We start from the raw sequence: 16378 nt of genomic DNA, 5'->3' as shown, positions 1-16378 counted from the left end.
GGCATGCTGACCAACGCACAGCTACCACCTAGGCCCAGATCCAGTTATCTGAGTTGGCCCACCCCAAAATCTGTATCATCTACAAATGGAGCTTGTGAAGGAGCCAGTCTAGCTGACCCAAACCTTCAGGATTTCCACAACTCAGGACAACAGCAGGATAATTAGGAGGCGGCCAGGTGAGGATCCAAAATTGATGGTGTCATAGAAGCCAGAGGTCAGGAACCAGACCAATGACTCACTGCAATGAACATTTGCAGATGTGTAGACAGAGGGCTACACTGTGGGAAACACCATGAAATACTGTGACTTCCAGGATGAGATATTTTTCTGTTTTATGATTTTATTGTTATTTGTTTGACTGCTTTTTGTGTTGGGGAGGCTGCAAGGGCAAAAAGGAGGGGAGATTAGGGGCGGGGAGATGAGGAGGACTGCAGGGCATGATGTGAAACTCACAAAGCATCAATGAAAAGTTTAATAAGAAAAAGCATAAAGAGAACTACTACCTAAAAATGTAACAAAAAATAAAGTATATAGAATGAGTATTGGACTTAGATATGTTTAAAAGAATAGTAAAAAGGCCTCATAGCTAGAGACTTGAACTTGTGCACTTAATATATAATGTAAGTTTTGAAATTTACCTTTAAAAATACATATGAATAAAAGTAATTGTAGCTCTAACTACTGTTTAAAAAAGTAAATTTACTAAAAATAAAGTTCCGGAGATAAAAATATGACATATTTTCATTCGTTCATTCATTCATTCATTCATTCATTCATTGAGACAGGGTTTCTCTGTATAGCCCTGTCTGTCCTGGAACTCANTTTGTAAACCAGGCTGTCCTCAAACTCAGAGATCTGCCTGCCTCTGCCTCCCAGGTGCTGGAATTAAAGGCGTGCACCACCACCGCCTGGCGACATACTTTCTTTAGAAATGTCTCTGTAATTGTAACAGAAGATCTTAAAATAACAGGCCAGAAAGATATCTCAGTAGTTATGAACACTTGTTGTTCTTATAGAGGACCCAGGTTCAATTCCTGACACCTACATGGTGAGTCACAGCCATCTGCAACTCAGGTTCCAGAGAATCTACCACCTTTTTCTGACCCACGAGCACCAGGTACACAGGCAGTACACATATATACACGGCAGGCATAACACTCTTATGGTGGTAGCTCTGCTCTGGCTGTAAACACTAGCTCTGGTCACACACAGTGGGGACCCATCACACTCACCTTGAACAATGTAGCTGTTTCCGGGATGATTCCCCTTATTTTCACCTGTGGCTCTAGTGGCAATGGGATCAGCTCCACATCTGATAAGTTCATTTTCTCATTATCTCCAAGCAATGCCTGAAGTCTCTCATTCTAGAATAAATTAGAGGGGAGTAATGAGGTGGAAATGGAAGAATCGTTCCCAAGCATATAATAATGGCATAAAACTGATTCTGTTAACATCATCTGCAAAGCACAAAAAAGTACCTGAAAAATTACAGCAACGAGGGCCTGCCCTCCACCCAAGAGACAACCAAGGAAGTTGCTAGGATAACTCTCGCCCTTTACAAGGCAGTTTCTTATGTCTGGTTCTGGAGGTTCTGTTAGTCTATGGCTCTTGTAGGGAGTACTGTCAGACAAGGGAACTTAATGTCTTTTAAGACACACACACAAACACATATACACACATAAACACACATACACATAGACACGCTTATGTAAATGTGCTTATACATATACTGATATATTGTGTATAATTTTAGCTAAATATAAAAGAATATGGTTCCTACGACCAACAGAGTCAACTAAACTGGACCTCTGGGGCTCTCAGTCTGAACCACTAACCAAAGAACAGGGCTGGACCCTCGGACTCCTCGCTCATATGTAGCAGATATGCAGCTTGGTCTTCATATGGGTCCTGAACAATTGGAACAGAGGCTATCCCAAAACCTGCATGTGGGATATGTTCTTCTAGCTGGAATGCCTTGTCTGGCATCAGTGGGAGAGGAAACGCCTAGCCTCACAGAGACTTCAAGTGCCATCGTGGGGAGATACCCAAGGGGGGCCACACACTCAGAGGAGAAGGGGAGGAGGGTATGGGGGAAGGGCTGTGGAAGGGAATGCCTGTAGGGGGGGAGTGAGCGGAATGCAAAGTGAATAAAGAAAAAAAAAAGAAAAGATTATGGTCCTTAGAGGCTTTGTCAAACCTTCTTGCTGTCCTCTGCCCCTATTGCAGGAGACACCCCACACATAGGATAAACGACTCACCTTGAGGCTGAACTGACCTAAACACTCTTTCCTGAGGTCTAGCTTTCACGCTTCCAAGAGATACAATGCAAGCTGCCACGGGAGGGAAGCAGTTACAGTTCCTGCCTAACTGAACCACAATGACCAGCATGGCAGGACGAGCACAGAGGTCCGAGAAGCTGCATTCACCCTGCAGCAGCGAGCAAACACTGTCATCCACTCAATCTGACAGCCTACTCCAAAGGATGGAAACCATGCCCACACTGGGAACCTCACCGACTTCCTGGCCTGGCGAGGTCATCCACCTTAGGAAACCATCTACGACCTCCACTTTGCTAGGCCAGCATAATTCCTTGCTACTTTCCAAATCTTCTCCTTATACCCACAGGTAAGAACTCTCCTCATCAAAGCTTCCCTTCCCAGAAAATGGAACAGTCATCACAGAATTCACAACTGAACACAATGCGGAGCCCAAGTGATCGTGGGGAGCCCGGCCCCAACGGATGCATGTACACCAGAGCATCTGCATTTTTGGCTCAGTGAACACAGCAGAAGAGGGGATAGACGTGTAGGGACCGATACCAGGGGCTGGAACAGAGTCCAGGGATGGAGAGTTCTGAGTACTTGTGAGAAAACACCAAGGAAAAAAAGCAAGAGACCCATGAGCTCACTTCCTTCAAAACAAGAAATTGTTCTTGGAATGTGTTTTATATTCCTCCAGATGTAGTGGATAGGAGTGAGTTTACTTCACATTATTAACTATTGCTTGTTGTTGCTATTCAATTATGTCTGTATGGAAAAACATGCTTTTGCCACATGCTACTTATTGTGATGTATACAGCTTGAAATCATGAGAACTTCACTCATGTGACCTTCTTATTCTCAGAGTATAAGTTGTCTGAGGTGCTGAGTAAGGCTGGCTATTGCATGAGACTTGGGTCTGCATCCTTTACGGTTCCGTCCTCCCAGGTTGTACTGCCTCCAGAGCTAGAGTTGTGACACCAGAGAGTCTGCTATGAAACAGTCTGTCCTAGAAACGGTTATATAAGTAAGACAGAAACTGTAGTAAGATTAATGGATATATTAACATAGAAGGAGAAAAACAAGATCACAAAGTCCCGGGCCTAGCTACAGAACCAGAGGCAATTAATTATTTACTACTGGGAGAAGACACTGAGCCCCCTTATTGGTTTTGTCCAATGCAGAGTGGTCAGCCCTATACACACCACCAAAGATGTATATATGTAACACTTGAATGTGGGGTGGGTATGAAGGGATCAAGAGAAGGTAACTGGGAAGGCCTAGAGGGAGGCAAGGGCAGAGGGAAGTGATTTTACTACAGTTAAAAATGCTTATGTATAAAAAAAGACTATATATATATATATATATATATATATATATATATATATATATGTGTGTGTGTGTGTGTGTGTGTCACTTGAACATGAAGCAGAGTGTGTATGTGTGTGTGTGTATATATATATATATATATATATATATATATGCAACAATCATTTATAAATAATCCACTTTGCAACAGCAACAGCATGCCTTCAAGAAACGCCTCCTTATGAAAACCTAGACTCCTTCCAGAGTGACAGAAAACGCACTTTCTTACTGCAGCTGAAGAAGAGTCAGGGATACACAGTGAAGTGGAACTTAAACGTTCAATTTCTTTGTCCAAAGGACTTATGAAGCCACAGAGAAGGATAATTGTATTTGATGCTTAATTTTTGCATGACCAAATATTAGCCAAGTATTCCATTATGCTACCCCAATGCATCCTTTAAGTGTTTAGGAGGAAAGTTTAATTCATTTGGAGGAAGCTGCTACCTACCCACTACCTCTGATTCTCACTTTGATAAACTCATAGACATACTGGAGAGAACCGGGATTTCAGAATCTGAGCAATCCAAGTCATCTCTGACACCCACTAAAGCTCATCTACCCAACCTCAAATAGTCCATTTTCTTTGAAGCCAACAGAATCTTGTACTCTTTAAACAGGCTGGCATATCCACGCTTTACGGAGGAAAACCAGACTTCCATACCCAGAGAGATAAAGCACTCCAATTACAATATATGCATCAGAGGAGGAAGTTCTAGAATCACTTAAAAACTATATGGTCAACAAGTATTTAAGGACTGCCAAGCACAAGATTATTTCCCTTCAGTAAGACTCCAAGACCTCTGAGGTTAAAATCAATTCTTAGCAGGTACAGGTCTCTTTCTGTTTCTCAGTAAGGGGCATGAGCAATCCTTCAGAAGATGGATGGCAGACTGCTGGTGTGGACCACTGTCTGAGGAGTCCAAGTTTGTTGTTACTTACCTTCGTCCTCAGGTTCCACCCCTAGTCTCATCAGACTATCCAGAGAATGGCTGATAAGATCAAAGATCCAACCTACAGACACACCCACTGCTGGGGCCCCACTAGGGTCTGCTTCTCACCCAGGGAGCTCTGGGGGCAGGGTGTGGTGATGGGCAAATGGCACTAGGAATTTATTTGAACATGACTATGATTCTTCTAAACAATAAAGAAAATGCAAACTTGATAAAAAGGATTTCTGCTCTGCCAATTTTCTTCTCTCATCAGATGAACAACATTCCTGATCATCTCCCTGTTTACTTCTTGCCTTTTAAGATTTGACGCAATTCAACTTTTCCTGTTTTATCTTTGATCTTATATATCTATATTTCTCAGATGGGTTGTGGTCTTTGACAAAAGCCACCAAGAAACATCCGCCTATTTTTATCTTACAGGATTAGGAGAAGGGATGGCACCATGTAAATCCTTCATATCATTAAAGTTATCGCCTGGAAAAAAAATAGCATTTGCAGAGGAGATACCTAGCTATTTTGTTTATTATGTGGAAGTTTCCCACTTAGGAGAAAGATGGCTGCTAGTCAGAGCATAAATAAGGAGGGACTGGTTCTACAAGGCACTCTGGTCCATTGTTTTCTCAAAATGTACACGTAAAGGATCTAACGTCTCTAAACAACTATGATTCTACGATAAAGACAGCAATGCAGTGTAGATGAGACTACACTTGAGGACAAATAGTTCCAAACCTTCCTAGAGCTACAACACTGGACCAACTGATCCCTTAATCCTCTAACCTGCCACTCAGCACCACCTCATGTCAACATGTATTAACTTACAAAACAGGACCCCACATCATCAGGGCCATGGGCTCCTGGAACTGTAATTACCTATTAGCAGTTCATCTAGAGTCAGGCATAGTGGCTCATTCATGGCTTTAAACCTAGCACTGACGATGGGGGACAGGAGGATGAATTCAAGGCTACAGACCATGTAAGAAACTGACCCTACAAAGGAAGCAACCAATTTAATTTGTGTATATGACAACGTCAACGGTCAGGACTGTAGGATGGGATGTCACTCCAGACCTGTGGCTCACCTTCTTCTTACGGTTCCCACTTTCTCTCTGCACTGCCTTCATCAGATGGACCAGGCGATCCACAAAGGTCTGCTGTGCCGCCAGCAGGGAGCGCATGACTCTCACAGATTTGTCACCCTGAGGGAGCAAAGTGAGGACAATCAGCTCTGCTTTCACAGTGGGATCTTTCCCTTCTGCTTTTAACCTTCAAGGTGAAACTGAAAAAGACCTTGATTCAGAAGTAATGAGAAACCTGCTGTCTAGGGTAATCACAACCAATAGATAGGGTAGAAAATTACCAGGGTCCTGAGCAATTGTTAGTGCATATGACCATGTGACACAACAGGATTTATTCACCCTAAAACACTTCTACTTGCTAAAAAAGATCCTGATTGTAAAGCTTAAGTAAAAATCTCCTGAAAAAAGAAAAACCCAAATGCAACAAACACTTGCTGAGTAGATGTTTTAGTACACAGAAACCATCCATGTAGGAATTCCCAGTTCATAAAATATTATACAATGCACTTTCTAGTTCATTCCTCAGTCTCCTGGAAAGTGCAGTGGAGAAAATACTATCTTCCCACTTAAAATACTTAGGCTCAGAGAGAGTGCAAGGCTGTAATGGTTAAGGTAAGCCACGGGGCTCATCTGTTAGTTGGCCTGACACTGCTCTAGGACCTGTACGCGAGCTTTGTCTAAAAGTGTGTGTCAAGCAGTAGTTTAGCTTCTTAAGTTCAAAAATAAAACAGCAGATGCAGTAAAGAAATACCAGGAAATACTTCAGTAGCATTGTCAATTTTTCTTTCTCTTGCACCCTCTGCTGGCCAGACATAGACACTGCTTTAGAGAAGCAAAAGCAGCTGAAAATGACCCTGTAAGATGTTTTTGAAGTCAGGTAAAATATCTACAAGAGAACTATTACTAGAGTTGAGATAAAAAAGGAGGACAGAAAAAGTAAAATTAATGGAGCATGGATTTACTCATTGTTTGGTTAATATAAGGTTTATTTAAGATAGATATTTAAGAACAAAAACCTGTTGCAATGACTCACCTATGGGTATCAAACAAAGAGGTCTCACACACTAGGAAGTAAATAACTATTTTCCAATAATTTATAAATACTGAATTTGAGATTCCAAATTTCCATGTACCAGAAACATCAATCTCCTATTTTTAACTTAAAACATAGATTTAATTGTTTATATTCTGTCTGAGTGTTTTGCCTGAACGTCAGTGTATGTGAACAAGCCTGACGCCCATTTTGCCTGAACGTCAGTGTATGTGAACAAGCCTGACACCCATTCGGGCTAGAAGAGGGTAGCATGTCAGATCCCCTGAAGTGAACCTAGAGACTGCTGTGAGATGTGTGAATGCTGGGAATTGAACCTCGGTCCTCTGGAAGAGCAGCCATCTCACCAGCCCTACACCAGACAGTTGCAGCATCTGAGTACCTTGAGCAAGGCTTGGCTGAAGCGCCTCATGACGTTCAGGTACATCTCGTGAGTCTTTGGGTCCCTCTGCTGGGTGTCCTGATCTTCACACTCCACTATCACATACCTTCAAAAACACAGTTAAGATACTAGCGTGATGAGAAGAGACACTAGGATTCATCCTGTCAGTACTTGCACTGCTTCATAAAATAGATTAACACACGGTTATAAGAGCTGAGGAGGAGTAAAGATAACTTCCAGCTCCACCCCATTAGAAGTGAGCACTAAGCAGGCACCCACCATGATATCAGCAGGGATAGCAACAGTCTGCTAGGCTCCACGGTTTTCTAAGTGATGCCTTGGAACCATGCTCCACCACGATATGAAATGCCGGGAAACAGTAATGCCTTCCTTTTCGCTTTGTCAGTGAAACTTACATATCCACCAAGTAACTGCACAACACACATTATTACTCCCCTGTCTCATGCTTGGGCAAGAAAAGGTGTTCTTACACTGAAAGGCCCTCTGGAGCTACCTTTTCTCTGACATATCTTTTGCAAGAAGACTAACAGTTTAAATTGATTTTTTTTTTATTTCTAATCCAATCTACCCGTTTCTCAAAAACCCATATAAAATCTTCAATGCTTCTATTATAAAAGTTGTTTTAGACAGCTAATAAAATAGTTTTCCTAAATCGAAATTTCCTGAGTGATTATAAACATCACGCATACATAAGTAAGCTGAGGTGAGAAGTAATGTAACACATGTTTTGAAATGTTTTGATAGTAACAAACCATAACACATAACATAGATGTAGTTAATTAAAAACGAGAACCCCTGTGGCACTTAATATTTCTTACTTCTCTTATTATTTATTCTATAGGACTTAATATTTCTTAGTTCTCTCTTGTTTACCAGTGGTGAACTGTAAAGAAGCTTTAGCTCACTTTCCGTGGGCCATGAGAAACACATTCCCGTCAACCTGCTTGTTTATCAACAGTGGACCTGAAGAGGAGGCAGGGTGTGTAACCCTAACTCCAGCACTTGGGAAGCAGGGTACTCAGTGCTGGCCTAGGCTCCATGAGACCCTGACTCAAAACAGCGAACACCGGGAGAGTGCACATATTCTCAGGATAGCACTTCTGGCTGACTCAGGGGGGGTGGTTGCCAAGTCAGGATCCATATATTCATACTCATGCTTCCTCCCCAACCCTGTGTGTGTGTGTGTGCACACGCGCATGCGCATGCGTGAGCGCATGTGTGAGTGCATGCCTATGTGTGTGAATACATATGTGCATGCACACAAATATGTTCAGGAACATGTACATGTATTAGCAGACGTGCATTTGTGTGTCTATGGAGGTCAGAGGATGACTCTGCTGCTGTCCTTAAGAGAGGATTTCTCACTGAACTTGGAGCTGCTGACCTTCAGGCATCTGCCTCTCCGCACCCCAAGGACGGCAGTTACAAGTGTCCTCCACTCCCCTGGCTTTCTATGTCAGTATTTGGGATCCAAGCTTATGCTTGAAGAGCAAATGCCCTACCCTGAGCATCTCGTCAGCTCTGGAAGAATTCTTTCTATTCTGCCAAGCTTACTCAACTCTACTCCAACGCCACAAACCACAAGAAACTTAGAAGAAACTCCTTAACCGACACATGCTGTTATCCTTTATAGATACTGTCACTAGAAGAGTCCATCAAGCCACCTAGAGGATCAACAACTGCCTAAGACTACAGTGCTCATGTGTTCTCTTCTCCACTACACCCCAGCAGGCTCATGCCTGGTGGGAGTACATGATCGTTATCGCTGTCTGACTTCAATGCCATTGATTTAGGCAAAATCCCAATAATGGTAATTCTACAATATGAATTTATATATCTTTTGTTCTTGTAAGGTATAGTTTTCATTTTATTATATTACGTGGTTTCATATTCATCCACAGTGATTTTCAAGCACCAGAACCTTTAAAAAAGACAGTACAGTATTTTAAAATGAAATATATAAAATTGAACCTTTCTTTAATTACTGAATGTTCTATCAATAAATTCTTCATGGTATTAGGATGAAATTTTTCACAATAAATAAAATACACAAAAATTAAGTTTTCATAAAAGTGAGCAGGAAACATGTCTCTATCATCACATAGTAAAAGGGCTGAGGCATGACACAGCCAATCAGAGAGCAGAAGCCCTAGGTACCCCACACCCAGGGCTGACTCACATACCCCGATGCGTGCTCTGCCTGTGGCCCTCCACCTGTCCCTAACGTGCTCAGTCACTCAATGCAGCCTGCTAACTGTGCCCACTGAACGCACATGATGGCTTTGCCCCAGTCAGACTGCCACTACGGGGATTTCCACATTAGCGTCACACGTCTTCAGCCCTAACAAGAACATCTTAAGTCTTCAACTACACAATAAACACATTCCCTTTCAACTCCTTAGACTAACTGTGCTTACCCAAGCTTGAGGACCGAGCCCACCACCCCTGGGCATACGCCCATACTCCAAGCAGGTCAGTCCTCTCTGATGCTGCTAAGCACCAACTTTGTGATTTGGCAAATATGGTAGCATGTGCTAAAGATACTGCCCTTTCCTGTCTCTTCATCCTCCCACCCTCTCACCACTCACAGGAAGTAAGTCTGTGTACCTTGCTCCTGGACTTCCTCTGTAAGTGAGATCCTCCAGACACTTGTACTGACGATAGTTCCTTGTCTGTCACTGATCCATACGTTTAGCTCTTCGCATTGATGGATGTGTCACACCTTAAATGCTTTCAGAAATTGCTGTCGTATCTGATGTGATCTTGTAGACGAATAACTGCTTTGAAGTAGGCAAGTCTTACTCTCTCCCCTGTCCCAGGCTAAGCTATACCACAGCAGATGTGCTTGAGGCCTGGAGTTTCCGGGAAAGTGCTGTGAGGGATTGAACCCTGACCTAGATATAGCACATCATCTCTCAACAAGAGTGTAAACTAAAATTAATAAAGGTATGAAGGACTAGAGATGCCTTACAGAGCATCTACAACCATCACTGGACACACGATTGTCTGTAAATTAGAATTAATTCCAATTGACCAGGTATTTCGACATATGCCTATAATGCCATCACTTCGGAAGGCTGAGACAGGTGCAACCTGCCTTCTGGACCAGCACAGACTTTGAAACAAGACCTTCTCTCAAGAAACAACAAAAGCAATAATAAATCAGATTAGACTCACACTTCAGTGTTTCATCCCAGGTACAGAGGGCAGATGAAGAGCTCTGAGGATCACTTATGGAGCAAGGTTAGAGGACCGAGCAAGGACACAAACAAGAAAACTTGTATTTTCTCTGATGGTACTTCAGAAGGCGCAGTCACATGATAACTGCACATAGTATTGTCAGACAAATTTGCAAGCTTCAAAATCAGTGTGTTCACACTAGCCTAAGCCTGGCTGCTTAAACTTGCTGATGGTCCCCAGCACCACTGTATGTTCTGTTTCTTTTCCTATGCACTTAAGTAGCAAACTCACTCACATATGAGCATGACCATGTCCACAGAGCTCAGCACTTTACTCAGTAACCCCTAACTTCACTGTTAAATAAATATACAGCTACTAAAGCTTCCAGGGCTCGAGGATGCAGGGCGATCTCCATAGTGAAACACATTTCTAGTATTTGAAGCCAATGTTCTGCTAAGTAAGAAATGAGTCATCTAACACACACATAAGCATCATCTCCATGGTCAAATGAGGATTAAAAGCCCCGGAGTCTAAGCATCTCACATGTTGATGCTCACACCTGTACATGAGAGTCTACGGAGCCCTGCATGCTGTTTCCTGGAGAGCTGTCCTCTGAAGGGAAAATGTGACAACCTATCCAGTACTCAACATAAGATGACACCAGTAGGCTGACTCTTCCGTGACAATTTCATTGAGTGGTGTCTACCGTTCATGACTTTGAAAGGTCTTAGAGGTTAGAGAAAACACGTTACAGCATCCACAGTTGACCTTCACTTTCAACACACAGCAAGGACTACGAAAACACAAAACTGCACGGATTTATATATTCCGGTGCCAGCATTTACAGGCCAGAGACATGACTCCCCTCTCTCTGTGTATTATAACATTGACACTATCCATTTTAAAGGGGCTGTGTGCGCAGTTACTGGCCCCTCAAGGACTTAGGGATAGCAGGAATATTACTGAAACTACTGGAAAGGGGGGAAAATGGCAAAGTAAACCTAGGGTGCTCAGAAGAAAACAGCAGGATCAGTTAAATTTAAAGTTATGAAATTCAACTGCCTGAAATTTAACCTCATTTGTCAGGACAGTTGAAAGCTCAGTGAGGCTCTCCATCCTCACTGAGACTTGGCTCATGTTCACAGGAAGCTGGATCACCTCAGGAAAACTTAGAAATAATTTCTCATATAATTTCCCTACACTCTATAAAATAGCAATATCAAAGCCAAGCATCACTATTGATGGTTTTTTCACTAATGAATATTTCTAATATGTGACATATAGAGTGTGCAATGGAAAGACTAGTTAGCCCTCCAAAAATGAACAGACTACTCAGTGCATCAGAGACAGAGCAGGGGAACCACACGGAGCCCAGGTCTGACAGAATGCACAGTGGGGCTGTCTGTGTTTTATGTTCCCTGTAATTTTTATGTCGTTGAGTCTTTTACTATTTACTTAAGCTTTTCACAAGGAAATTTTTTTTTTCTGTAATGGTGCCAACAGAAGCACACTAAATAATTCAGATAGGAATGCAAAACCATTAACTGTAGGTTTCTATTAAATCAAAATAGCAATTTGGCAAGATGAGAATTTGTAAGTAAACTCTTAGAAGGAAAACTGGTACTTAAAACTAAACAAAGTGTTCTGTAATGCATTTTCAAGGGCATCCTAACGCTTCATGTGAGGGGAATATATTTTTATGAATATTACATTCAACTGCTGAAGTAGACACATGGAGATATTTTGCTTCTAGAAGCTCAGCCATTGGGCGTGTGGAAAACTCACAGGTACAGTGGAGAAAACGACTGATGCCATTAAAATAATCGCTATCAACATGGTAGGAAAAAACCATAAAGGCTTAGACAATGTTGTTTCTGCAGACCAGACATCTGTACTCTTTACGAGTGCTCAGGTTCCATTTCTTTTTGAGAAAGGGAGAATGAGCTGAAGCTTGATTCAACCTAAAACATCAGGCTTTTCAGACCCAGTCTGAAATAAGATGGCATTTTCAGTTCCTTAAGAACAGTAAAATGTCTTATGATTATTAAAAGACAAGGAATTTTCAGAATGAACATCTATTAATTTGTGCCATTTAAGTTAAGACCATAAATTAAGTATAAGACAAAGTCAGAGATCATCTCTATAGTTAAAAACTCAGGTTTCCAGAAGGCTCGCCCAGGAGGCTGCGCCCTAAGATCCTCTGCAAAAGTGAACAGGACTCACTTGTCAGTTCATAATCCCAGTGACTTCTTCCACTCATTCAATGTACTCAACAATATGGCCACACTTCCTACTACCTTGGTACCAGAAGTAGCCTCTCTGTACCTCATTTTTTTTTTTTCACGTAAACCATCCTGGTTATCCTTATCTCATGTAACTACACAGGGAAGAGAGGAAATGGTTGCTTGGACTCCTCTAGAAATGGCAGAGTGTCTATCCTAACAAGTGCCTGCCAAGTTCAGTTGCAGCATCCTTCTGCCTCAGCCTCTTCATCTTTAAAACAAGAGAAGGTCATTTTTAACTTCAATTTTCTATTTCTGTAGCATTCTAGTTGTCTGGTAAATAATGTAAAAATGCACTCTTGAAAAGTTATAAAGTGTTACATACTACTTAAGTAGCAGGAAAGGAAAGCAGATCCACCCGGGGAGATGGAGACCTCCATAGTCATTTACATCTTAGCTGAGCGTTAGAAAGACTATGATTGCACTGACTTCTGTGATCACAGCAGGAGACAGGAGGCACGAGCACTGCACCTAGGCACATGGAGGTGGCCTTCATCTTAAATCATCTGTGCTTACAGCATAAGAAATATAGTTCAAAGGGGTGATACAAAACCAAATTATTTTCACATACCAGTATAAATAATTAGCCAGTGTTGAGTTCTTACAGGCTCTTGATATCAAGAACGTACATAGGTCTTGCTGAAAAAATTCAAAGAAAGACATATCACCATCAGCGATTAACAGGAAGAAAACAATGAGAGATCCTAAGCTGGACCAGTTTCCATTTGAACTTACAGTAGAGATTCTCATCCATTCATCCATCTCTTGCATCCATCCTACAATCCACCTGCACCAAACTGACTACAAACTAAGACAGCACACAGAGGATATGGAACTCCCAGTTCTCTTGACCAAAATTATTTGGTAACCGAGAAAAGCAACTTGAAGGTGCTGATGGCCTATAAGATACTGTTACTTTTCTGAGGTTGCCTAAGAGGGAGGGGTCAACACTCAGAAGGATCCCCACCTTTCTGTGAAGGTTTAAGTTATCTGAACTCTGTGAGTACTAATCAGCTAGAAAAGGTTAGTTTATCAGTCCCAAGAAAAATGTCAGAAGGAGATTAAAAACTGCTCAACCGACAGCTGAAAGCCAGGTGGTAAGGAAGGTGACATCTGGTCACGTCACAGCATTCCCAGAGAAGCTAAGGCTGCCAAGCTCTCCACCTCAATTATTTCATCAGCTTTAAGAAAAGCCACGGATGACCTGGGGGCCCTACACCAATGACCAGCTACTTCCCCCTCAGAACTCAGCTCTTCCATGTTCATGTCCTTAACACACACACAGTAGCTGGTGTTTTCTGTTGTTGTTTGTTTTGTTTTGTTTTTCAGATAACTACTAGTCTAGGAGAGCTGTTCCCTTCAAAAATGAGTTTACCAGTCTATATGAATTAAAAAATACCTGCTTAGTACATGATTCTATAGAAACATACATTTCTATAGTAAAATTACAAATACTGATAACTGTACTAACATACATTAATATATTAAAATGAACATCCTGAGTCTACCTAATAGAATATTTGAACTTAGCTTATTTTTAAATTACATCTAAACCCATTCATATGCCCAGAGCACCAATAAAATAAATGGAGCAATATCCGGCCCATTAAGTGAGGGGAAATGTCATAACCATGTACCATAATCCGTTACTGAACAACATTACAATGGTCGGTTTATTAATCAAACCAAGGTCTTAAAGACCAACACAGAATGTCAACTGACATTCTTCTTCCACCGAAATCTTGAAAAGCTTTTTACTGACCTCTAGATTTTCCCCATCAGAAACTTCCTTTGATTTAGATGCAGGAGGAGGGGAGGCCACCGGAACGAGAGGGTTGGTTATAATTTGGGAGCTGAAAACATAATAAGGAGAGATAACCAAGATGTAAAATGTTGTGTAGTCATTTTTATTCTGCAAGCAAGGAGCTATTGTCATCCTGATTGTTGTTGTTGTTGTTGTTGCTTGTCCTGTTTGTTTGTTTTTCAATGTGTATGTAATAAACCCTGGCTGTCCTGGACTTGCTTTGTTGACAAAGATGGCCTCAAACTCAGAGATATGTCTGCCTCTGCCTCCAAGGCACTGGATTAAAGATGTACGCCACCACACCAGGCTGTTAGCCTGACTTTGAGATGTGAAAGCAGAGCTATGTAAACGAGTATGTAACAAAGGAAAGGGCAGACCTGAGAGAGAATCTCAGGTCTTCTAAGTAGGCAGCGAGCAGGAGACTAAACTCTAGTAATCTATGAATACATATACATACATGTGGCACAGCAGAAAGGGAAAAGATGCTAACATGAAAACGGAGAAATTGTTATCTTAAAAAACTATCTTCCCTGGACATACCTATCTATTTCTGCAGAACTGACTCCAGAATTTGACAGACTTTCTGATGCTGACGGTTGACTATCCTTCTTGGTAGGTTCCAAACCATTCTTTATGTCATCAAAGTTTTCATATTTCAGAGCCTGGACCAGCTGCAGTAAGTACATCAGCAGATCCTACAAATAAACAAATGAAAAGAAGCGGGAATTAGAAAATCCAAAGCACTGAGCGGAACCGCGCTTATCTCCGGCGGTCAGGGACATGTGGCTTGCACGTCGTCCATTGGTTGCCTTTGTCACGACATGAAGCTGCTGAGCTGCTGGGTGCATCCTTGTGTCCTTAGTTATAAAAAGACCAGCACAGCAAAGGCTGCAGAAACAGTCACAGTCATAAAATAAGTTAGTCTAAAAAAGGAGTGGCGAGTGTGCAGGCCACAGTAAGTGGTCAATGGGTGATTTCTGTTCAGTAGGTTTGTCTGAACAGCAGAAAAGGAGAGTGGAGAAGGTAGGAGGGAGGGGGGAGCCCATGCAGATGAACATGATAGGCTTTCTTGATTTATGCTCTCACACTCAGAACACAAGCACACACAAAAAGAACCATTCTGAACTTAGTAAGAATTAAATAAAATGACCATTAAACACATATCAGATGGCAAGATACTTAATACACTCTCATAAATTCGAAAGCAGGACAGAGCTGGGACATTATTTGTGCTTGGTTGCAATGAGAGGAGAGCAGTCCAGACTGGAAAAACAGGCACAGCTTTTCTGGTATCACCTTATGCCTAGGAGATGTGAGAGCCCAAGAAGTATGTATAAGAACCAGAAGGAGACACAGTGAGGGACAGAGACAAATAGGCATTTTACCTAATGATAATAAGAGGAATGCAAGAATACTTTGTAATAACGACACAATTGTCAGATGTAATTAATCTAAAACTACTACATAGAACTTTATAAAAGACCTGAGTATAAAATCACAGTCCCAGGCAAAAAGGCTCAACGTCATAAAGCTGTTGTCTCTTACATTGACTTAAGTTTACAATTCTTGTGAAGGTTTCATAAAACTAGTTACTCTAAACATTGTGGAAAGAATCAATGTCTAAAAGTTAGACCCGCCTATCCAAAGGGGCAGTTTTAGCTACTAGTCACCAATGGTTTCATTATTCATATCAATGTGAGGAAGTGCCCAGAACACCAAACAACAGCATGAAGAATGTAGATGACAATGCTACACCTAAACTTCCATGGCAATGGAAGCTCCGGGCTCAGGGCTTCACACAAGGATACCCTTAAATACCCTTTCTAATTAACCAGCAATAGACAGTAGTGTGTTCTTCAGTTCTGTAAGTCATGTGAGTCACGCATCCTAAGGAACTGAACACGGAAAACCCAACTCATAGCCAGCTGGTAAGAGAAAAGCAAAACAATTGGTTATCCAATACTAAATGGGCAGGCCTGAAAACATACATACAAAAATATAACACT

General features: G+C 41.7%; 1 protein-coding gene across 1 annotated transcript in view; it reads right to left on the bottom strand.

Annotated features, from left to right (window-relative positions):
- Pik3c3 (phosphatidylinositol 3-kinase catalytic subunit type 3) overlaps positions 1 to 16378 on the bottom strand; it is a 76694-nt gene that overhangs the window by 33567 nt on the left and 26749 nt on the right. Inside the window, exons 11-16 of the mRNA XM_021214144.2 lie at positions 14913 to 15067; positions 14331 to 14421; positions 13140 to 13207; positions 7086 to 7191; positions 5656 to 5772; positions 1233 to 1364 (exon numbers count right to left, since the gene is read on the bottom strand). Of these exons, the coding sequence (XP_021069803.1) occupies positions 1233 to 1364; positions 5656 to 5772; positions 7086 to 7191; positions 13140 to 13207; positions 14331 to 14421; positions 14913 to 15067 (669 nt within the window). The remainder of the gene's footprint in view (positions 1 to 1232; positions 1365 to 5655; positions 5773 to 7085; positions 7192 to 13139; positions 13208 to 14330; positions 14422 to 14912; positions 15068 to 16378) is intronic.

Source organism: Mus pahari, chromosome 15 (assembly GCF_900095145.1).
Source record: "Mus pahari chromosome 15, PAHARI_EIJ_v1.1, whole genome shotgun sequence".
Classification (NCBI taxonomy): Eukaryota; Metazoa; Chordata; class Mammalia; order Rodentia; family Muridae; genus Mus; species Mus pahari.
This window is presented reverse-complemented; position numbering and strand designations above follow the sequence as displayed.